Below are 16,378 nucleotides of genomic sequence, written 5' to 3'. Positions count from 1 at the left end.
GCTTGTACATTTTATTTCTTAGAAATCCAAGTACTCACATCGTTTAGAAGCATGCTACCACAGAAAATTTTTTTTAGTAAAACATTATAATGATGTAATAACCTTTTGCTCATCAGTTTTGTTTTTGGTTTATTAACAATTGCATTTTTTGATATGATTATTTCCTTCATTTTCTTGATTACAGTTCATTGATTGGTTGTTCGGTTAACTAAAAGCATGGCATGCAGGATGTTGCAGTGAAGGTCCTTGAAGATCAAGATTTCTATGATGATCAGATGAAAGAATTTTTGAGGGAGGTAGGTTCATTAAATGACAGACTAGATTATTTTGTTACAATTCACATTTCTTCTACTCTATGATGCACAGTTTCATCTTGTTTCTTCTGATATTAAGCAGTAGTGGCCTCTGGGAAACCTATTTGCAACAGGAATAATATATAAAATACATTTTCCGCTCAAAATTCTGAACACTAGCTTGTGCACTGAGTGCAATTTATTTCCATATGCCTGGTCTACTTATTGCTTGTCTTAGCTATCGCCTTTTATACCAGCCAGGGACCCAAATAGAATTAAAAAAATTGCAAATTAAGTACTGATGCACATAATTCTAATGTGGTGAGGAAATCCTATCTTGGAGGTATTAAAGTTTACACGTGTTTGGTTAAGGTTTAAGTATGGTAAGGTAGAAGGAATCCTGGTCACAGTGTCCCGAGACACCAATCATGCGGTGAGGCCCGACACTCTCGATGCACCTTCAAAATGGGGATGATATTAGGAGGCTGTCGAAATTTTTGGCGAACGAACTTGCACAAAACAAAATTAAGTAAACTTGTTGAGTATCATTATGACTTAATCAAGAAATAGAAAAAATGCAAAACTTTAAGAATAAATTTGACACTTAAATTATCATACCAAAAATGCTGAATGAGAACCGTAACAAAATTTTGAGTTGGACAATGGGAGACTTGATAATTCATAAATGAGCACTTTTTGAGATCTGTAAACATGAGTGCTCCTCAACTGGCATGTGAAAACTATAATAAATTATGTTGCTCCCTTGTGGAAAAAAACATGGCTTAATAGCTCACTAGTGAGTGTGAATATGAAATTGTGACGAACTTAGCAACTCACTTGTGAGTGATGAATGAAATTTCCTTACTCCACCAAGAATTTAAAAGGACTTGAAAGCTTATCAACAAGCATAAGCAAGATTGGGAAGGAACTTTATATTTTGCTAGTTGACACAGACAATGTCACGTTGAACACTTAAGAATTCAACACAGGATTTATCTACAAACAATTGACCAATTGCAAACAAATGAAAGCTAAATGCAAACAAATATTGTTATTTTTAACGCTAAATATGATTTCTATTTGTCCTGATCGCCATTGGATACACTACACTTTTATAAATGGATATAAACCAAAATTCTTATCATCAAAATGGCATATTTGTGCATATTCCAATGATATTATATTTTTGCAAATAATAAAGTCTAAATATTTATTCACATAAGTACATCATTCAAATGCTCTGAAGTTCTGGGGCATTATATAAGTACAATGAGATGTGTTCATACTCAAAGTTAATACCTATGTGTTCTCCGGCCTATATATTAAAATTTCAATTATATGGTATGAGATTGATGTGCCAATTAGCTTAAAATAAATGTTAAATGGTTTCATGTGCTCCAAACTATATTTTAGTTTTTTAATTATAATGTGTGAGAATGTTGCACATGCTAGTTTAAAATAATTTTAAATACCTTTACGCAATCCTGCCAATGCACTTAGTAAGAGGTTTGGAATGCTATGCCTATTAAAAATTAGCTTCACCATTAAAAGAAAGCTTCAACTAAATTATAACTTGTCTTGAAAGATGTACAAAGTTTTCCAAATTTAGTTCAAAGATCAATTTTAAAACACCTGCATGTGCTTCAATCAATGTGTTGAATGTTCAAATACTAGGTTTGAGATTTTTAGACGGGCTAATAAAAAAGTAAGCTTTGTCCACTCACATGTGCTCCAACGATAATTTTATGTACCTAAACTTATGCATTAGAATGCTTTGTGTGCTCATATACTTTATTTTAAAATCTAATTTGCCTTGAGAAGCATCCAAATTCTCTTTTCAAAAATTAGTTTAATTTCATTAAATCATGCACATTCTCGAACGGACAACCTTATTTGTAGGCGAGCTCAAATGCTGAAGTTGTCATGCCAAGGTTTTCATTGAACCAATCCAATTTTACTTTTCAAGTGGACTGAAGTTGATATGCTTGATGTTTAGTGATATTCAAGTTTTAAGTTCCAATTAAATAACAAATATGAATATTTCAAGTTATTCAAATTTTCATATTATTGATGTTTTGATTGTGAATCTCAACCGGAGGGAGTCTATTCATAAAATTAGTTTTTAAATCATGAAATTTATAAAACGGTCAAATGAAATTAATCACCAAATGCTTAAAGTAAAACACATCCAAAATTAATCTCTATATGTTTTAAGATAAAACAATTCCACTCTTCACAACTTTTTTTTGAGGGTACCAATTTTGAGGTTAATTACATTTCAAAATGGGTGAATGTCATATCGAGTATGTTACTATATTCACATTTAATATAACCTTATGCCAGTAAAAAAGGTGGCTCCAATTCTTTGTTCACTTGATTTGGCTTAAGGGCTTCACAAAAGGAGCATCATGAATATAACCCTCTTATATAGTGGCTTGGCTCAAGAGCTCCATTATAGAATAGTCACTGACTATGACTCGTATGTTCCCCAGAGATATTCTACTTTTTGGAGTTGTGAATCATATGATATACCTGATAGGACACTAAATCTTCTATAAGTTAAGCTCAACTTTGATTTGTTCGCTTAGACAAACATCCACTCTGAAGATATTTGGGTTGAGTTGGTCTAGTGAGCTCAGTGTTGCTTTTGGAGGGTTCTTTTTGAGTTTGGTTGGTGAATTTTTCTTGAGCTCAACTTATAGAACAACCTAGATCTTGATGGATTAGTTGTGTGAACCCCTTGAGAGAGTTTTCTTGAAATTCGACTTGGCGAATGAGATTTGAAATTAACCAATGAGCTCGTCTAATCCTTGTCATGGAGAGCATTTTGTCTTAATTTGGCAATTTGTCTTTGGTTCGGAGGCGAGTTCCTCCTTTGGTGTGTCTTGTGTGTACAATTCCTTATTTATTTTTTGTTATTTTGAAAATATTAAGTTAGATGGATTAGTTGTGGTAAAATATTTTGGAGGGTCTTTTCAATCTTTGAATTAAGGCATTTATGACCGTACCTTTCTTAGGAGTCAATGAAATGCTCATAAATGTTGTTGGCAGTGGGAACCTTTGTAGTTTGCTGAAAAGCTCTTTCAACATTTCCATCTGCTCGGCTGAATGATAAAATCGTGGATGCAAGTTATTTTGGAGATTCACTATTGATTGCTAGGAGTCTATGACCATGTTTCTCTTGTTTTCAATCATCAAGTTTCTTATGTGTCCAAATTTGTTATGCTAAACACAATTATATTTTCTTTTTTGAGGAATTTTTGTTGGATGCATGCACATCGAATTTGAAGCTTTCTTAAGTTGTCGGAGTGCCTTTGTCTCTCATCAGGATTTTCTTCTAGTTTTTATCTTTTTCTTCTTCAAAACATACTTCTTGAATGAACTGTTTGTTTTAATTTTTTTCTTCGAACTTTATCATAAATTTCATTTGGTCAAAGGAGAAATTTATTTTTTTTTTTAATTTTTAATTCTTAGTTGCATCCTCTGAGACTATCAATCTAGCTTTTTCAAACTTATCCAATTATTGCCAATATTTTTTAATAGTATTATTTTTATTGAGTAATAGATAGATCACTTATCCAAGATTGTGCAAAGTAAGCAACCAAGCAATAATCTTATTATTTGAATAAGTCTCTTTTGTTGCATCCCACCTTTTTTTGGGGTAGCATAGAACATGAAATTTCAGCCATTTCATTTTTCTTGGAGTTAATGAGCCAGTACATAACTAAATTATTTTCAACATGTTAATTTTCTAAATTCGGTTTTTTTTTTGTTTTCTTGAGGAGTGGTCACATTAGCGAGATAACCATCTTTGCATTTTAATTTTATGAACATCATAACTGAATAAACTCATTGGAAGGTAATTTTACCCTCTTAATTTGGTGTCCTGTGAGTGTTAGATTTGAGGAGAAGCTTTGATGATTGTTGAAGTGCCATTAATGATTAATTTATGAGAAGACGTGGTATTAGAGGAGAGGTTTTTCTCAGTAACCATCAAGGTTTAGATAGAAGAACCAACTGACGGCAAGATGAAGAATCATTAGGTTGAAGCATGCTCTTTGTAGGATTGCAAGAATCTAACGATGAGTGAAATCATCAGTCAAGTGATGCTTATATAGCCAAGATTGAAAAAGGTCAGAAGGTGCTTGGAGTCTGATACATGATCACATATAAATTGCAAGGTTAAGTAAACATCATGAATTTGACAAAACAAGCTGTGGGCTCAACAAATTTGACAAACCAGACTCTATTGTTGAGAGCTTTTGTGTTTGGTATTTTGGGTCAAATTTTTAGAAGATAGATGAAATATAGATAAGACACTACCTAGAGATTTTACCACTGGGGTTCAAGATTTCCCGTAGGCATCAGTCCCTCTAGTTAATTATCTATCTAGATAACATAATAGCACTTTTCGATTAAGGCTAGTCATTTAACACTGAATATTCATCATATAATAACAGTAGAGTTAGTTTTAGATTGTAAAATATGTCACCTTGAGCTGAAAACAAATGGTGAATTAAATGATGAAGAACTTGATCAAGATTTCATGATTTCATAAATAATAGCACTTTGTGGTTCCTGATCTACTTAGTCAAAAGAGGAAGTTGACCCAACCAGATTATTGGATTCTTGCCACGAAGTTTAGGTTGCACCTATGGTGGATGTTTGGCTATAGAAATAAATTTAAGTTGACATTAGCTGATATGCAACTTTATGACAGTTTATTATATTGTTATAGTTCACAATGCAAAGGGTAGAAAGTCTTTGGAGAACACATAGTGTGCGACCATGACACCGTAATATAATGGTGTCATTTGGCGGTAACCATCCGATCATTGGACTATGGTCGTAACAACTACTTTTATGGAGTCTTTGGGCCAAACCACACTAATAGAGAGCTCAAAACACCTCCTTACTGGTATGAAATTATTTTGAGTGTGTGCTTAGTGTGTGGTGCCAAAAACTTAATTTCAATCTCATACAATGGTGCCAAAAACTTAACTCCCACTGCCCGTATGTGCTTGCACCCTTAATTCTCGACGGAGTGTTATTTAACAAATAATTCTTGATTTTCTCCACAATTTAATTTTACACACTTGGGATACTACGCAAGCGCACGTATCGTTTCAAGTAATATAGAATTTTCTTTTAGTCCCCAAGTATCTATCTCACGGGGAAGGAAAAACTATTTATATCGATTTAGTAAAATTCTATTTAAATTACTGGTAACTTATCTAGGAAGATCAAAATTGTATGTGTATAAAGAAGTAACTAATACCTATAAATTCTATTTATAAACTTAAAAAATGTTAAATGTTTCTAAACTAGTTTTATGTAGAAGAGTTCAAATTGTATGAAAATCCTTCTCCTTGTAATGAGATTATAATAAATTTAGGAATTGAATGTTTATAAATTTAAATTTAATTTTTTTGACAAATAAGAGCATACTTATTCTTTACCCTCTTACAAGTGCATAAAAAATATTAAGTAACCTAGGGTTAAGTTCCTAAATCCTTGGTTATGCTGGGTAGGTTCTAGCCTATCACTCTAAAGTATGCACGTAAGCCCTCAATTATGGCTAACCTAGCCTTAAGTTCCAATCCCTAGATCAAATTGGTTAAGTTTCTAGCCTGTCGCCCTAGAATTTATCAATTTACACCCGCTAAATCTTATCTCCTTATCTATTTGTACTCTTTGCACTCACCCCAAGATTTGCACTCACCCCAAGATTACTTTTTCTTCATCCTAAATGTTAGTGTGGTAATTACTAATTGAGGAAAAGCATAACCCTCCCGGATCATTACATTTTCATAATATCCTTTTAACTTATGAATTGGCCAAATTGCATAAATAAATTAAGAATGAAGCAATATACGATTACAATATTAAAATTAAAAGAAATTTTAAATAATTATAATCCTACACATGAGTATTTCTCATCATAAGGAGAAAGATAAAGAAAACTATTCAGATTTAATGGATAAAATTCAATAACACATGGATTGATATTTAAAATCAAGTTTACATAATAAACTTTAACATACTCAAACAAAAATATAAAACTCTTATCTCAAACTCCCTCCAAGTAAATCTTCTGAAGTTCCTTTGAAGGATTTTCAACTCTCCTTACAATCTCACCCCAATAGACACTCCCTCTCCCCTGAAGAGACATGCACCACACACACCTTCCTTTCTCTTCTCAACAACCCCAATTGCAACCACCACACTAGACTTACCCTCACCTCCTTAAAATAACCTTTGAAATCCTCAAGAGTCACTTCAAATTTCCCTTTAAAATTCGTCCAAATACATTGTATCTTAAAAAAAACCGATTCTGGCGCCTAGGCGCCAGTTTGAGCATTTAGGCGCAGTCTTCTAAAAGCATGATACTAGCGTCAGACTCTCTGTTTCCATGTATAGGGTTTGGTACTTAAGCAAGATTACGACAAACTAAAACAATTTTTTTTCTTTTGATTTTAGATTTTTTTTACAACAAATGTACTAATTTGTTGCAATATATATGAAAAGAGGGATTGTTTGGCTCGGGTTAGTGCTCTTGTTCAATTAAAAGGCGAGGCTAGGGTTTCAGGCGTCCGAGGGATTAATTGGGGAGGACCAAGAAAGAGAACAATAAAGGGCAGTGGAGTATAGGTGCAGAGTTATTTTTAGTTTTTTTTTTAGCTACCTATTTGGTGCTTTCTCTATGGATGGTTTTGTGTGTTTGGGTATTTTATTAGCTGCTGGAGGTCTTTCACATGTGGAGCTTCTTTCTTTAGATTCAATAGTACGTGCCCAAATATATAGAGTTTTACTACTTATCTCAAAGTCTAGTTTACTTGAGCTTCGAGACATCACATTGTTATGAGATTATTAATATGTGCGAATTAATATTCACAGTTGTTGGGCTTTCATGCCTAAGGTGTCATGCCTACTTTGTGGTATGAGGATTTCCTACAGTTCTTCAACTATCTCAGGCCTCTTCCACACTAGCACGAGAGCGGAGTAGATTTGTTTATTTTCTTATCACCTCACTTGTTTGTAGATTGGTTCTCTCTCATTCATCAGTCGGATAAAAACCTCCTTCCAGACTACTTCTTAGAGATCGATATGGTTGACAACGTTAATTTTTGTTGTAGATATAATCTATTTTTCTGAGTGCGGTTATTGTCGGTGGCCGAGTATTTTGTCAACTTATGCTCAGGATGGTTATGCTATAGGTATGGATGTTTGGTCATCTTGGAAGGCTATTAGCTTAACGGGGTGGCTCGTCAATTTGGGTATTCTCAAACTACTGTTTATCATGGATTATTTCATATACAATGGGTCGTTAACACTTATTCTATGGGTTCAGTGCTTGTAGATGCTAGTTTTTATATAACTAATAGATTTTGAATTCATTTGCTCAGGCTCAATACTAAGTCAAGGTTCTTTATAGTCGCACCAAATATCCTCGTAGAAGTGAGCTATACTCACTTTAATTGGGTGAGTTTTTCCTTTGTTCTTTTCATGGGGCACAATGCTTGTATGTATGAGTGTCATGTGAGATTATTAGGTGTTTTCGAGGTCTAAGCCTCGTTACAGTGTTCCATATATCGGAGATAGCACATGTAAACTTGTTATTATTATTTTCAATTTTTTATCAGAAAAATTTGTCATATACTGCTCTATTAAATATTTTATTTTTTGTTCCTTTTATGTAATCCTTTGCTTATGATGTAGATGGAGAGAAGATGAGTTTTTAGCGGAAGGAAAGACTGTCTCTTATCGGCCAAAAAATGAGCCAGGGAATCACATTCACCTTTTAGTGATATTCGTTCAACAGATAGACACATTAGATCTAGACATAGCGAGCCTTCTTATACTTCTGCGGATCAAGCACATGTCCATATTGACAATCCCCTGGTGTCATTAGAAGAGATTTCTTCTTATCTTAAGACGTCGAATGATGTGGAGTTGTCATCTGATGAGTTGATTCAAGCTTCCACTTCTCTTGATTTAGCCATCGTACTTAGTATATCCTATTCAGACAGTTTTTTAGTGGATGTTTCAGCATAGCTTTCAGCTAATACTCTTCCTTTTTACTTTAACATGTATGTGTTTCCATGTAGATACTCTTATTTTATTATTCTAAACAGTGCTAGCAGGGGCAGATTACGAGTTTGAGATTTGTTGTTGACGCCTTTCATTTATTGATTCTAGGCATCGATATTTGCAGGAGTATGCTTGACATTTTTTTGGAGATTAATATTTGGATTAGATCCAGAATCACCTCAATCAATGGAGAACTTTAACACTGACGTGAATGTCATATCAAAATTTTTAGTGTTGGGTGGCAGAGTTTTTGGTTCGTAGACTCAGAGCTCTTGCTATTACTCGTACAAATGCCTCATTAACTGACCTTCATAAAAAGGTTAGGAGATTTCTCGAGGAGACTAACACTACACATAATGAGTTTGAGTGGTGCCTTAAAGCCCCCAAGCGGTTAGCAATCATCTGGTACTTCAGGTGAGATTGAGAGTTTTAGAGCTTGTATAAAATATTTTCTATGGGAGATGAAGATAGTATATCGTGCATAGTTGACCTTTAAGTGGAGCATGCTAGACAAATACGAATGATTGAGAGGGAGAAGCGACGATGCCAGATTTACAACCTGACCTTAGTAACTACTGAGTCAGCGTTGACTGAAGCAATGGAACTGCAGGTTACTGAGATGATGTATCAGGCTCTTACCAAGTTCATTATGCATCTTCAAGCTTTGCAGGCCCGATTTTTATGATGTTTTTTCTTTCATTTTCTTATAGCCTGACATTTGTACTATTTTATCATTTCAGAAAGCTTCTTTCTTATCTCTTCTTTTATTTCCCCTTTTGTATTGAAGTTCTATCTAGTATTTCTGTCGAATAATGTATGCATATGAACTAGCTTTAGTTTTTATTGCTTTTGTGACATAAAAATTATCGATCATATGCTTGATATTTTATCAGACTTATTGATGATTAAGTTTCATTTAGCTCTGCCTTGTGCTTTAAATGAACTTGGGATAACTTTTCGGCCTTGTGCCTTATGTTTTGATCGCTTATTTGATGAAAAGGTGTTCCTTGGCCTTTGCTTTACATTTGATTAAATCTTTTGGAAGAAGTTAGGCTCTCTTAATATGAGTTTGACACCAAGCTCAGCTCGATGCTTTCTTGAGCAATGTTCATTTCCTTTGATATTCTTTCACATGTTAACTAATCATGAAATATTTCGTAATCCAGTCCGCTTCAACTTTATCAAGTTGAATTGACTTAGGATTTGATAGTCTTTGCAATCAGACTAGCAAAATTTGAGCTTTGTTTTTGTGGCTTTTTTTTTCATATTGGAGCTTATTATGTCCGATTTTCTTGACTCGTGTGAATCCTAGGTTTGGACTATGACGAACTTTCAACTTAATAAACTTTAGCTTGTATACTTATGGATTTTATTTTAAATGTAAATTCTTTGAAAATGACCCTTGGAGTTGGAATACTTGAACTTATCAAATTGGATGATTTTGGAACTAGATAATTCCTGTCACAGACTAATAAGGTAGGAGCTATTTTACTACCAACATTTTTATGGTTTAATGGTTAAGAAGAGCTTGTTCTTTCACTACGGCCTTTTTTCTGGCTCGTTGAGTGAAAAGAGCCATGAGCGATTCAATCATATTTGGGCTTATTGAGTTCGAGCTTCTTGACCCACTTTAGACTTAGACTTGAGCTCTTATAGAAATTACTTTCTTCCAACTTGAGTAAGCTTGCAAATCTTGAAGTATTACTAGTTCAATTTTTAAGATCTTTGTTAATCAAAATAAGTAATTGAACTTTAAATTTATATTGTATATCCTTTTTATCTTGTGGTAATTGTTAGCAAATATTTGGGGTTTTTCAGTATTGGCGTTTGATGTTAGCTCTAATATTCTATGCTTTCTAATGGAAAATTTTGGCATTATATTTTGGTATCTCGGCTTTAAAGCTTGATTTAAACCCAAGTAATGACCTTGTCTTATAGATAAAAATTAAATGCATCTTATATAAATTTTCTCAAAAATGCTCCTTGTATTATAGCGTAAATTTTAGCCTTGTAAAATATTTTTAATATTTTAGGTTTATACTTGACGCCAACTCAAATAAACTAGAAAAAAAATGCTGCAAGAATTGCAAGGGAAAATTTATAATAATTTTTAAATGCATTATTTAGTTACAAGAAAATCTCAAATAAAATATGAAAACATACAAACATGAAATAAATATCATATTTTGAATTGAAATTTCAAACATAGTGCCTCTATATATGTCACTATGTGTAATACTTTTTCAAGGATCAACCATTGATTGGTGACATTAGTCGATGACCATTCAAATTAATAAGTTGATGAATTGCTCTATGATAGATTTTCTCAATAACAAACATGCCTTTGAAATTAGGCATGAATTTACCACAAACTTTTTAAAATAGAGCAATTGGCCTTTTCAACATCAAGACCCATTCGCCTTTTTGAAATTTGAGAGGATGCAATTTGTGATAAAAAAAATTGAGGCATTCTTTGCTCTATAAATGTCAAGATTTTATTGAGCTAAGAGTCTCATTTCATTTAGTGTTTTCAGCTCTTCCATTCTTAGGTGAGCATTTTGCTCCTGGTTAAGGTTATATTAGACAACCACTTGAAGTGATGACAACTCAACTTCAAGTGGTAATGTTGCTCAACTCTGAACGCCAATGCATAAGGAGTAGTTTTACTCGACGTTTTATAAGTAGTGTGATAAGCCGAAAATGCTTCCTTCTTCTTAATATGCCATTATCATTTATTTTTAGTGAAGTTCTTTCTAAGTAGCTTAACCAATGTCTCATTTAAAGCTTTTGCTAAGCCATTCGCTCTTGTTTTGTATATTGAAGAGTAAAACCAATCAATTTTGTGCCGATGGACGAATTTGTATATCTTTGTACTTTTAAAAGCTTGGTCATTACAAGTAATATGAGATGACATTACAAATTTGTAGATAATGTTGTGAGTGAAAAAAATGATAACTTATTCAACAGTAACTTTTCTAAACAGGACAGTTTCAGCTCATTTTGAGAAGTAATCACTTGTAGTTAGTATGAAGTGGTATCCTTTGGATGATAGTAGATCGATTAGTCCAATTACTTTTGTGCCTCAACATTTAAATGATCATGATACTCTTGTTGGGTGTAATGAGTTAAGAGGCTAGTGTTTTATGTCACATAAATTTGATATTGATGACATTTCTTTGTATGTTCAATGCAATCATTTACCATTGATGGTCACTAATAGCCTAATCTTTTGATCTTCATTGTCATTTTGGGACCTGATTGATGTGCACAATAAAGTCCTTCATTGGCTTCATCAGACCTTGTACATTATAGTCACATTTTATCAAATGATCTATTGTATAAGATTTCATTAAAACTAGTGAACATAGCACTATCTTCTTGATTTTGCAACTAGTAATTTATCCATAGCTCTACGGTATGGGCGGTAATTTGGATTGCTGGGTTGATCTGATTCTTTAAGACTTTTGTATTTTGGCGTACGTCCATTGTTACAGTGCAAGAGCCACAATAAGTCGAATTGGGCGACACCTAGAGAATTATGATTGAAGGTGATAGAAAGTAAATTTGGCAATTTTGGAGAAAGTCGTTTAAGGTGTGTTTTGGCAAATCAGTGTGTTTTGGCAAATCAGTGTTTTTCTTAAGTTAAATTACTAAATGAACTAATATATTATGAATTCCTATTTCGTTTATGATTTCGGGTTAGTTACATGAGGTGGCGAGTTTGAGTCAAGCGTGCAAAAGATGGTTGTAGGTCGACTCCGTTAAATTTCAGGTAAATTACTCCTAAGATAAGAAAATTAATTTTATTAATAGGAATTGTTTAAATCTTAAAAATCTAAATATTATGTTTTGATAGGTTATTAAACTCAATTTAGAAGTCACTGCAATCTCGAGCTAGATATCGGAGATTAAGATTTTAGCGTAACAACTGAAGTGAGTAATTATATTTCTAAATTTCAGTAATTCTTTTTATTTCAAAATGTATGTTTGACTCTATGTATGCTCTAATTTATTTAGATTTTTCATATTCCTAGATAAAACATATATGCATGTTAGAAAATATATACAAGATATGCTTGAAAGAAGTATATTAGATGCATGATATGTATGATACACATGATATAAATGATAAACATGATAGAAATATGCATGATAGAAAAGATATGTTTGAGAAAAGTGTAATGCTTGATTTGAAAGTTATGAATGACGAATAGTTGTATAGCAGAGTAAAGATGCATGTTAGTAGATTCATAAAGATATCTCAAATTAATGTATCTTATAAAAAATGAAATAGCTTATATGTAAATGCTTGTATGTGCATGTTCAGAGAAAGAGTTCACCCCAATGGTACTGGCAGGGGACGATAGTGTACCAACACGCGTAAAGTTTATCTACCACGCTAGATAATTGTGATGGTTGGATCTCTAACTACTGTGTCGACTGGATAAAATGGGCCAGAGGCGAGTAGACTAAAATTTATCTCACCAGACAATTGTAATGTCTAGATTACTAACCGCTGTGCCGATGAGATAATATTGGTATGGAGCTGGTAAGGGTCTTTCCATTCTAAACATTTGCAATGTGTAGATCGCTAACTGTTGTGCCGACGAAAGCTGATGGGGCAATATCTGTCGAGGGTTTGTTAGGCTGTTGTGGTGATCCTTATAGAATCATATGTTTATGTAAAGTATAAAGTAAAAGTAAAGTTAGCATAAATACATATAGAATATTAGTGTTTGTTCATTTTAGAAAAAGGCCATTGATGCATGTATTCACATATCATATTTCTTATAAATATATATCAAATTGATTATAAACATATATCAGATTTCTTATAAATAAATATAAAAGACCAATGTATTATTAAACTTTTTATTTACTTGCATACATATTAAATTCTTCTTATTAGATTACTATAGTTTAGAAGTGTGTTTATTCCTGAGTTATCTTTAAATGAGTCATTATGTTACTTTCATATTATTTCTAGGTTCGAAGCATTTGAACAAGATAAATAGATAGAAGCAAATGTCTACTAAAGACAAGAACAATAACAAGAAAGATACAACTTTTACTTATTAATTTTATATGTTTTCTTTAGTAGTTCTTTCATGTATTATTTGAATATTAAATTTTTAGTAATAGAATTAGAATAACAGAGAATTGATTTTCACTATTAACTCTATGCCCTGGGCTAGGTCGTGACACTATCTCTCCTAAAAAAATATTTTTTTTTCTTCTTTAAGAGATGAATTTACTCACTCTTCCACACCTCCCCTTTATGCGCCTCTGCTAGAAGTGATAGTTGTATAGCAGAATGGGTTGTTTTCCCTTATAAACATTAGAAGTTGCTCGCTTTGTTTTTATCAAAGTAAAAAAGAAGTGATATGTCAAAATAGTTTTCAGACTTTATAAGGGCTAGTTTTTCAAATCTGTCAACCTTTTCCAGCAACTTTTTAAATGTGGTTAGAGAAACATACATAAATTGGATGTCATCTTATTTTCAATGTTGCCCATTTTTAATTTGATTGCATGCTCCTTTTCTAAATGTTGAATTTCATACTTAAATTATGCAAACGCGTGACATACTTTGTCACTAACTCACCCATATTTTTTGTCTAGGGCGAGATAAACACTAATTGTCTTCTTTATAGCACAGGAAAATATCTTAGCAAATATTGTTTCGAGTTATGCGAACATTCTTAACAAAATTGTTGGACAACTTCGCGTATCATTTAATCCTGTCAGACTACTAATAAACTAGCAGAATAACAGTAAGATGCTTTGAACCGAGTCGAATGTGCTTGGGGTTAGCATTACATTTAAAAGTATTAAAGTTTGATATTAAATAGCTCTTTCGATATAACACTTGATCGTATTTCTTTCGATCAGGACGACCTTTACCCACTAGTTTCTTAGCCAGTTTTGAGGCTATAACATCCATGATTTTTTTCATTAATGATACTCTCCAAGTGGCATTTATTATGTGTACCGCTTCATTTGGAGCACGTTGAGAAGTTGGTTGTGGTATTACGTGGATTGATTCAACTCTTCTTTCAAAGGCACCATGTAGTCTAGACACTCGGGGTATTGCATTTATAGGTGAATTACTACGAGCACTGTTGATACCCGGGGTATTGCATTTATAGGTGGATTACTACGAGCACTGTTGATACTTGATTATTAGCAAGCGAGACAGAAATCATGCCTATTGTATTAATCTTTTGTAATATCCTTATCATAGAATTAATTTACGTCATCATCTGATTCATTTTGGCAATAAGCTGAAAATTTTGTCTTTAGCATTAATCAAGTGCAACATTTTTTTTTGTTTTCTAGCTAAAGTAACAGTGTTAATGAGAACATGCTCTTCTTTAGCTTCTGGTTCTTCTTTTGTCTCATCTTCCGATGAACTAACACATTCTTCTTATCATTTTAACTGAATAGTGGATTGAGTTGTTCGCCGCCTGGACTGATGGAAGTAATTTTGAGGTAGGTCATAGGCATGATCATCCTTGTAAACCACCTATACTTCCATATTGTCTTCATCATTGACTACCTTTTCTTGCGCATTCAAATCACTTGGTAATGTTTACAATAGTCCCCAGGCTTCGTGTGTGACAAATCGTTCTACAATTAGGAGATTTTGGCTATGATTGGTTTCGTTTTGAGAAAGAGTTGATTGATAATGGAATCCCTTAGAGGACTCTCCCTAGTGTCGACCATCGCGACATTCATCAACATGACGTGTCATCATCAAAACCCACTTCTGATAGATTTTGTTGGCGACAAATCTCCAAGAGTGCACACTAGTTCCCACGCATTTTCTTCAACAAAATCTTTTTTCTCACGGGGCCTCGACCTCCATATCTGTTTTCCCTTTTGTCGAGATTTTTCGAGGACCATTCCTGGATACTTTATTCAGGTGTCATAGCCCTTTTTGTTCGGTTTTTGATTTCCCTAGTTACAATTTCTTCCATATATTTTCTTTCATTAATCCTTTCTCACCGATAAAGCTTCCGACTTCTTTTCCTCAAAAAGAGGCTGACATTGTTGATTCCAGAAGGACTGTTTTATATTGCAAGTAGACTTTAAGCGAACATGAAAAGCCTTAAAGGTGAGCAAAAGTAGTTTTATCATCATGTTAATATTATAGACAAGAAATATAGGATAATAATTTAATTACTTGCTTCTTACTGCAAAAGAGATACATACTTTTTTTTTGCTAAACCCTACCAAATGTTGTCCCTGTAACTAAGAAGAAATTAAAACAACATTAATGAGAGACAAATAAGGAAGATGAGAATTGGAGTACTTGGATGGCTCACGATGAATTGATAGTTAATACTAGGGGTTAGATAGACGGCTTGAAATGAATGTGGGAGTTCCACAGGTTTTAGTTTGATCCTAAATTGGAATGACGGCTCTTTAAGTGTATGAAGCTCTTCAAGTTGTCTTGCATTGATGGGGATATACTTGATTTACGCATGACTGCTGAACTGGCTGGCAACAAATCCTGCATGCTATAAGACCGGTCCAGTGGATCTGGCGGGATTTGTTTGAGGTGATACCACAACTCTATTTTTTTCCTTACATGTTGTCCTCCATATGAGAAGTCTCTAATGGCTTTTTTTTTTGGATTATTTTTGCAGCCCCACATCTTTCATTTTATGTGGGAGTTTCATTTCTTATTTCTTTTCTTTATCTCTATATGTGGGAGTTTATAAATTATTGTTTTGTAGATGTAGTGTTTAATTTTTGCTTGTGTTTTGTGTCAAAGTTCTTCTTGGAGTTTACTCCTCTCGCTGCTAGGGTTGTATTCGACAATGGGTGGTGCTTCGATTGTATTTTAATTCGAAGTGGTGTTAAACCCTTCTCAATCTCTTCTCCTCCAACCTCCTTAAACCTTATGGCATCCAATTGTCCCCACCATACCTGCCGACAACCTCTTTCAGCATGTGCTGCAGCTTCCCAATCTTCTTCCCTCACTGTCCAAC

The 16,378-nt window shown here is 33.4% G+C and overlaps 1 protein-coding gene across 4 annotated transcripts in view; it reads left to right on the top strand.

The window, feature by feature from the left end:
• The window catches only part of LOC110035608 (serine/threonine-protein kinase CTR1), a 112,802-nt gene that overhangs the window by 63,975 nt on the left and 32,449 nt on the right, over positions 1-16,378 (top strand). For all 4 annotated transcript variants that reach the window (XM_020739865.1, XM_020739866.1, XM_020739863.1 and 1 more), the window contains exon 8: positions 228-296. In XM_020739865.1, the coding sequence (XP_020595524.1) occupies positions 228-296 (69 nt within the window). The remainder of the gene's footprint in view (positions 1-227; positions 297-16,378) is intronic.

The sequence above is a fragment of the Phalaenopsis equestris genome, unplaced genomic scaffold (assembly GCF_001263595.1).
Source record: "Phalaenopsis equestris unplaced genomic scaffold, ASM126359v1 Scaffold198458, whole genome shotgun sequence".
Taxonomy (NCBI): Eukaryota; Viridiplantae; Streptophyta; class Magnoliopsida; order Asparagales; family Orchidaceae; genus Phalaenopsis; species Phalaenopsis equestris.
Note: the sequence above shows the minus strand (reverse complement) of the source record. Positions and strands in the feature narration are given on the sequence as shown.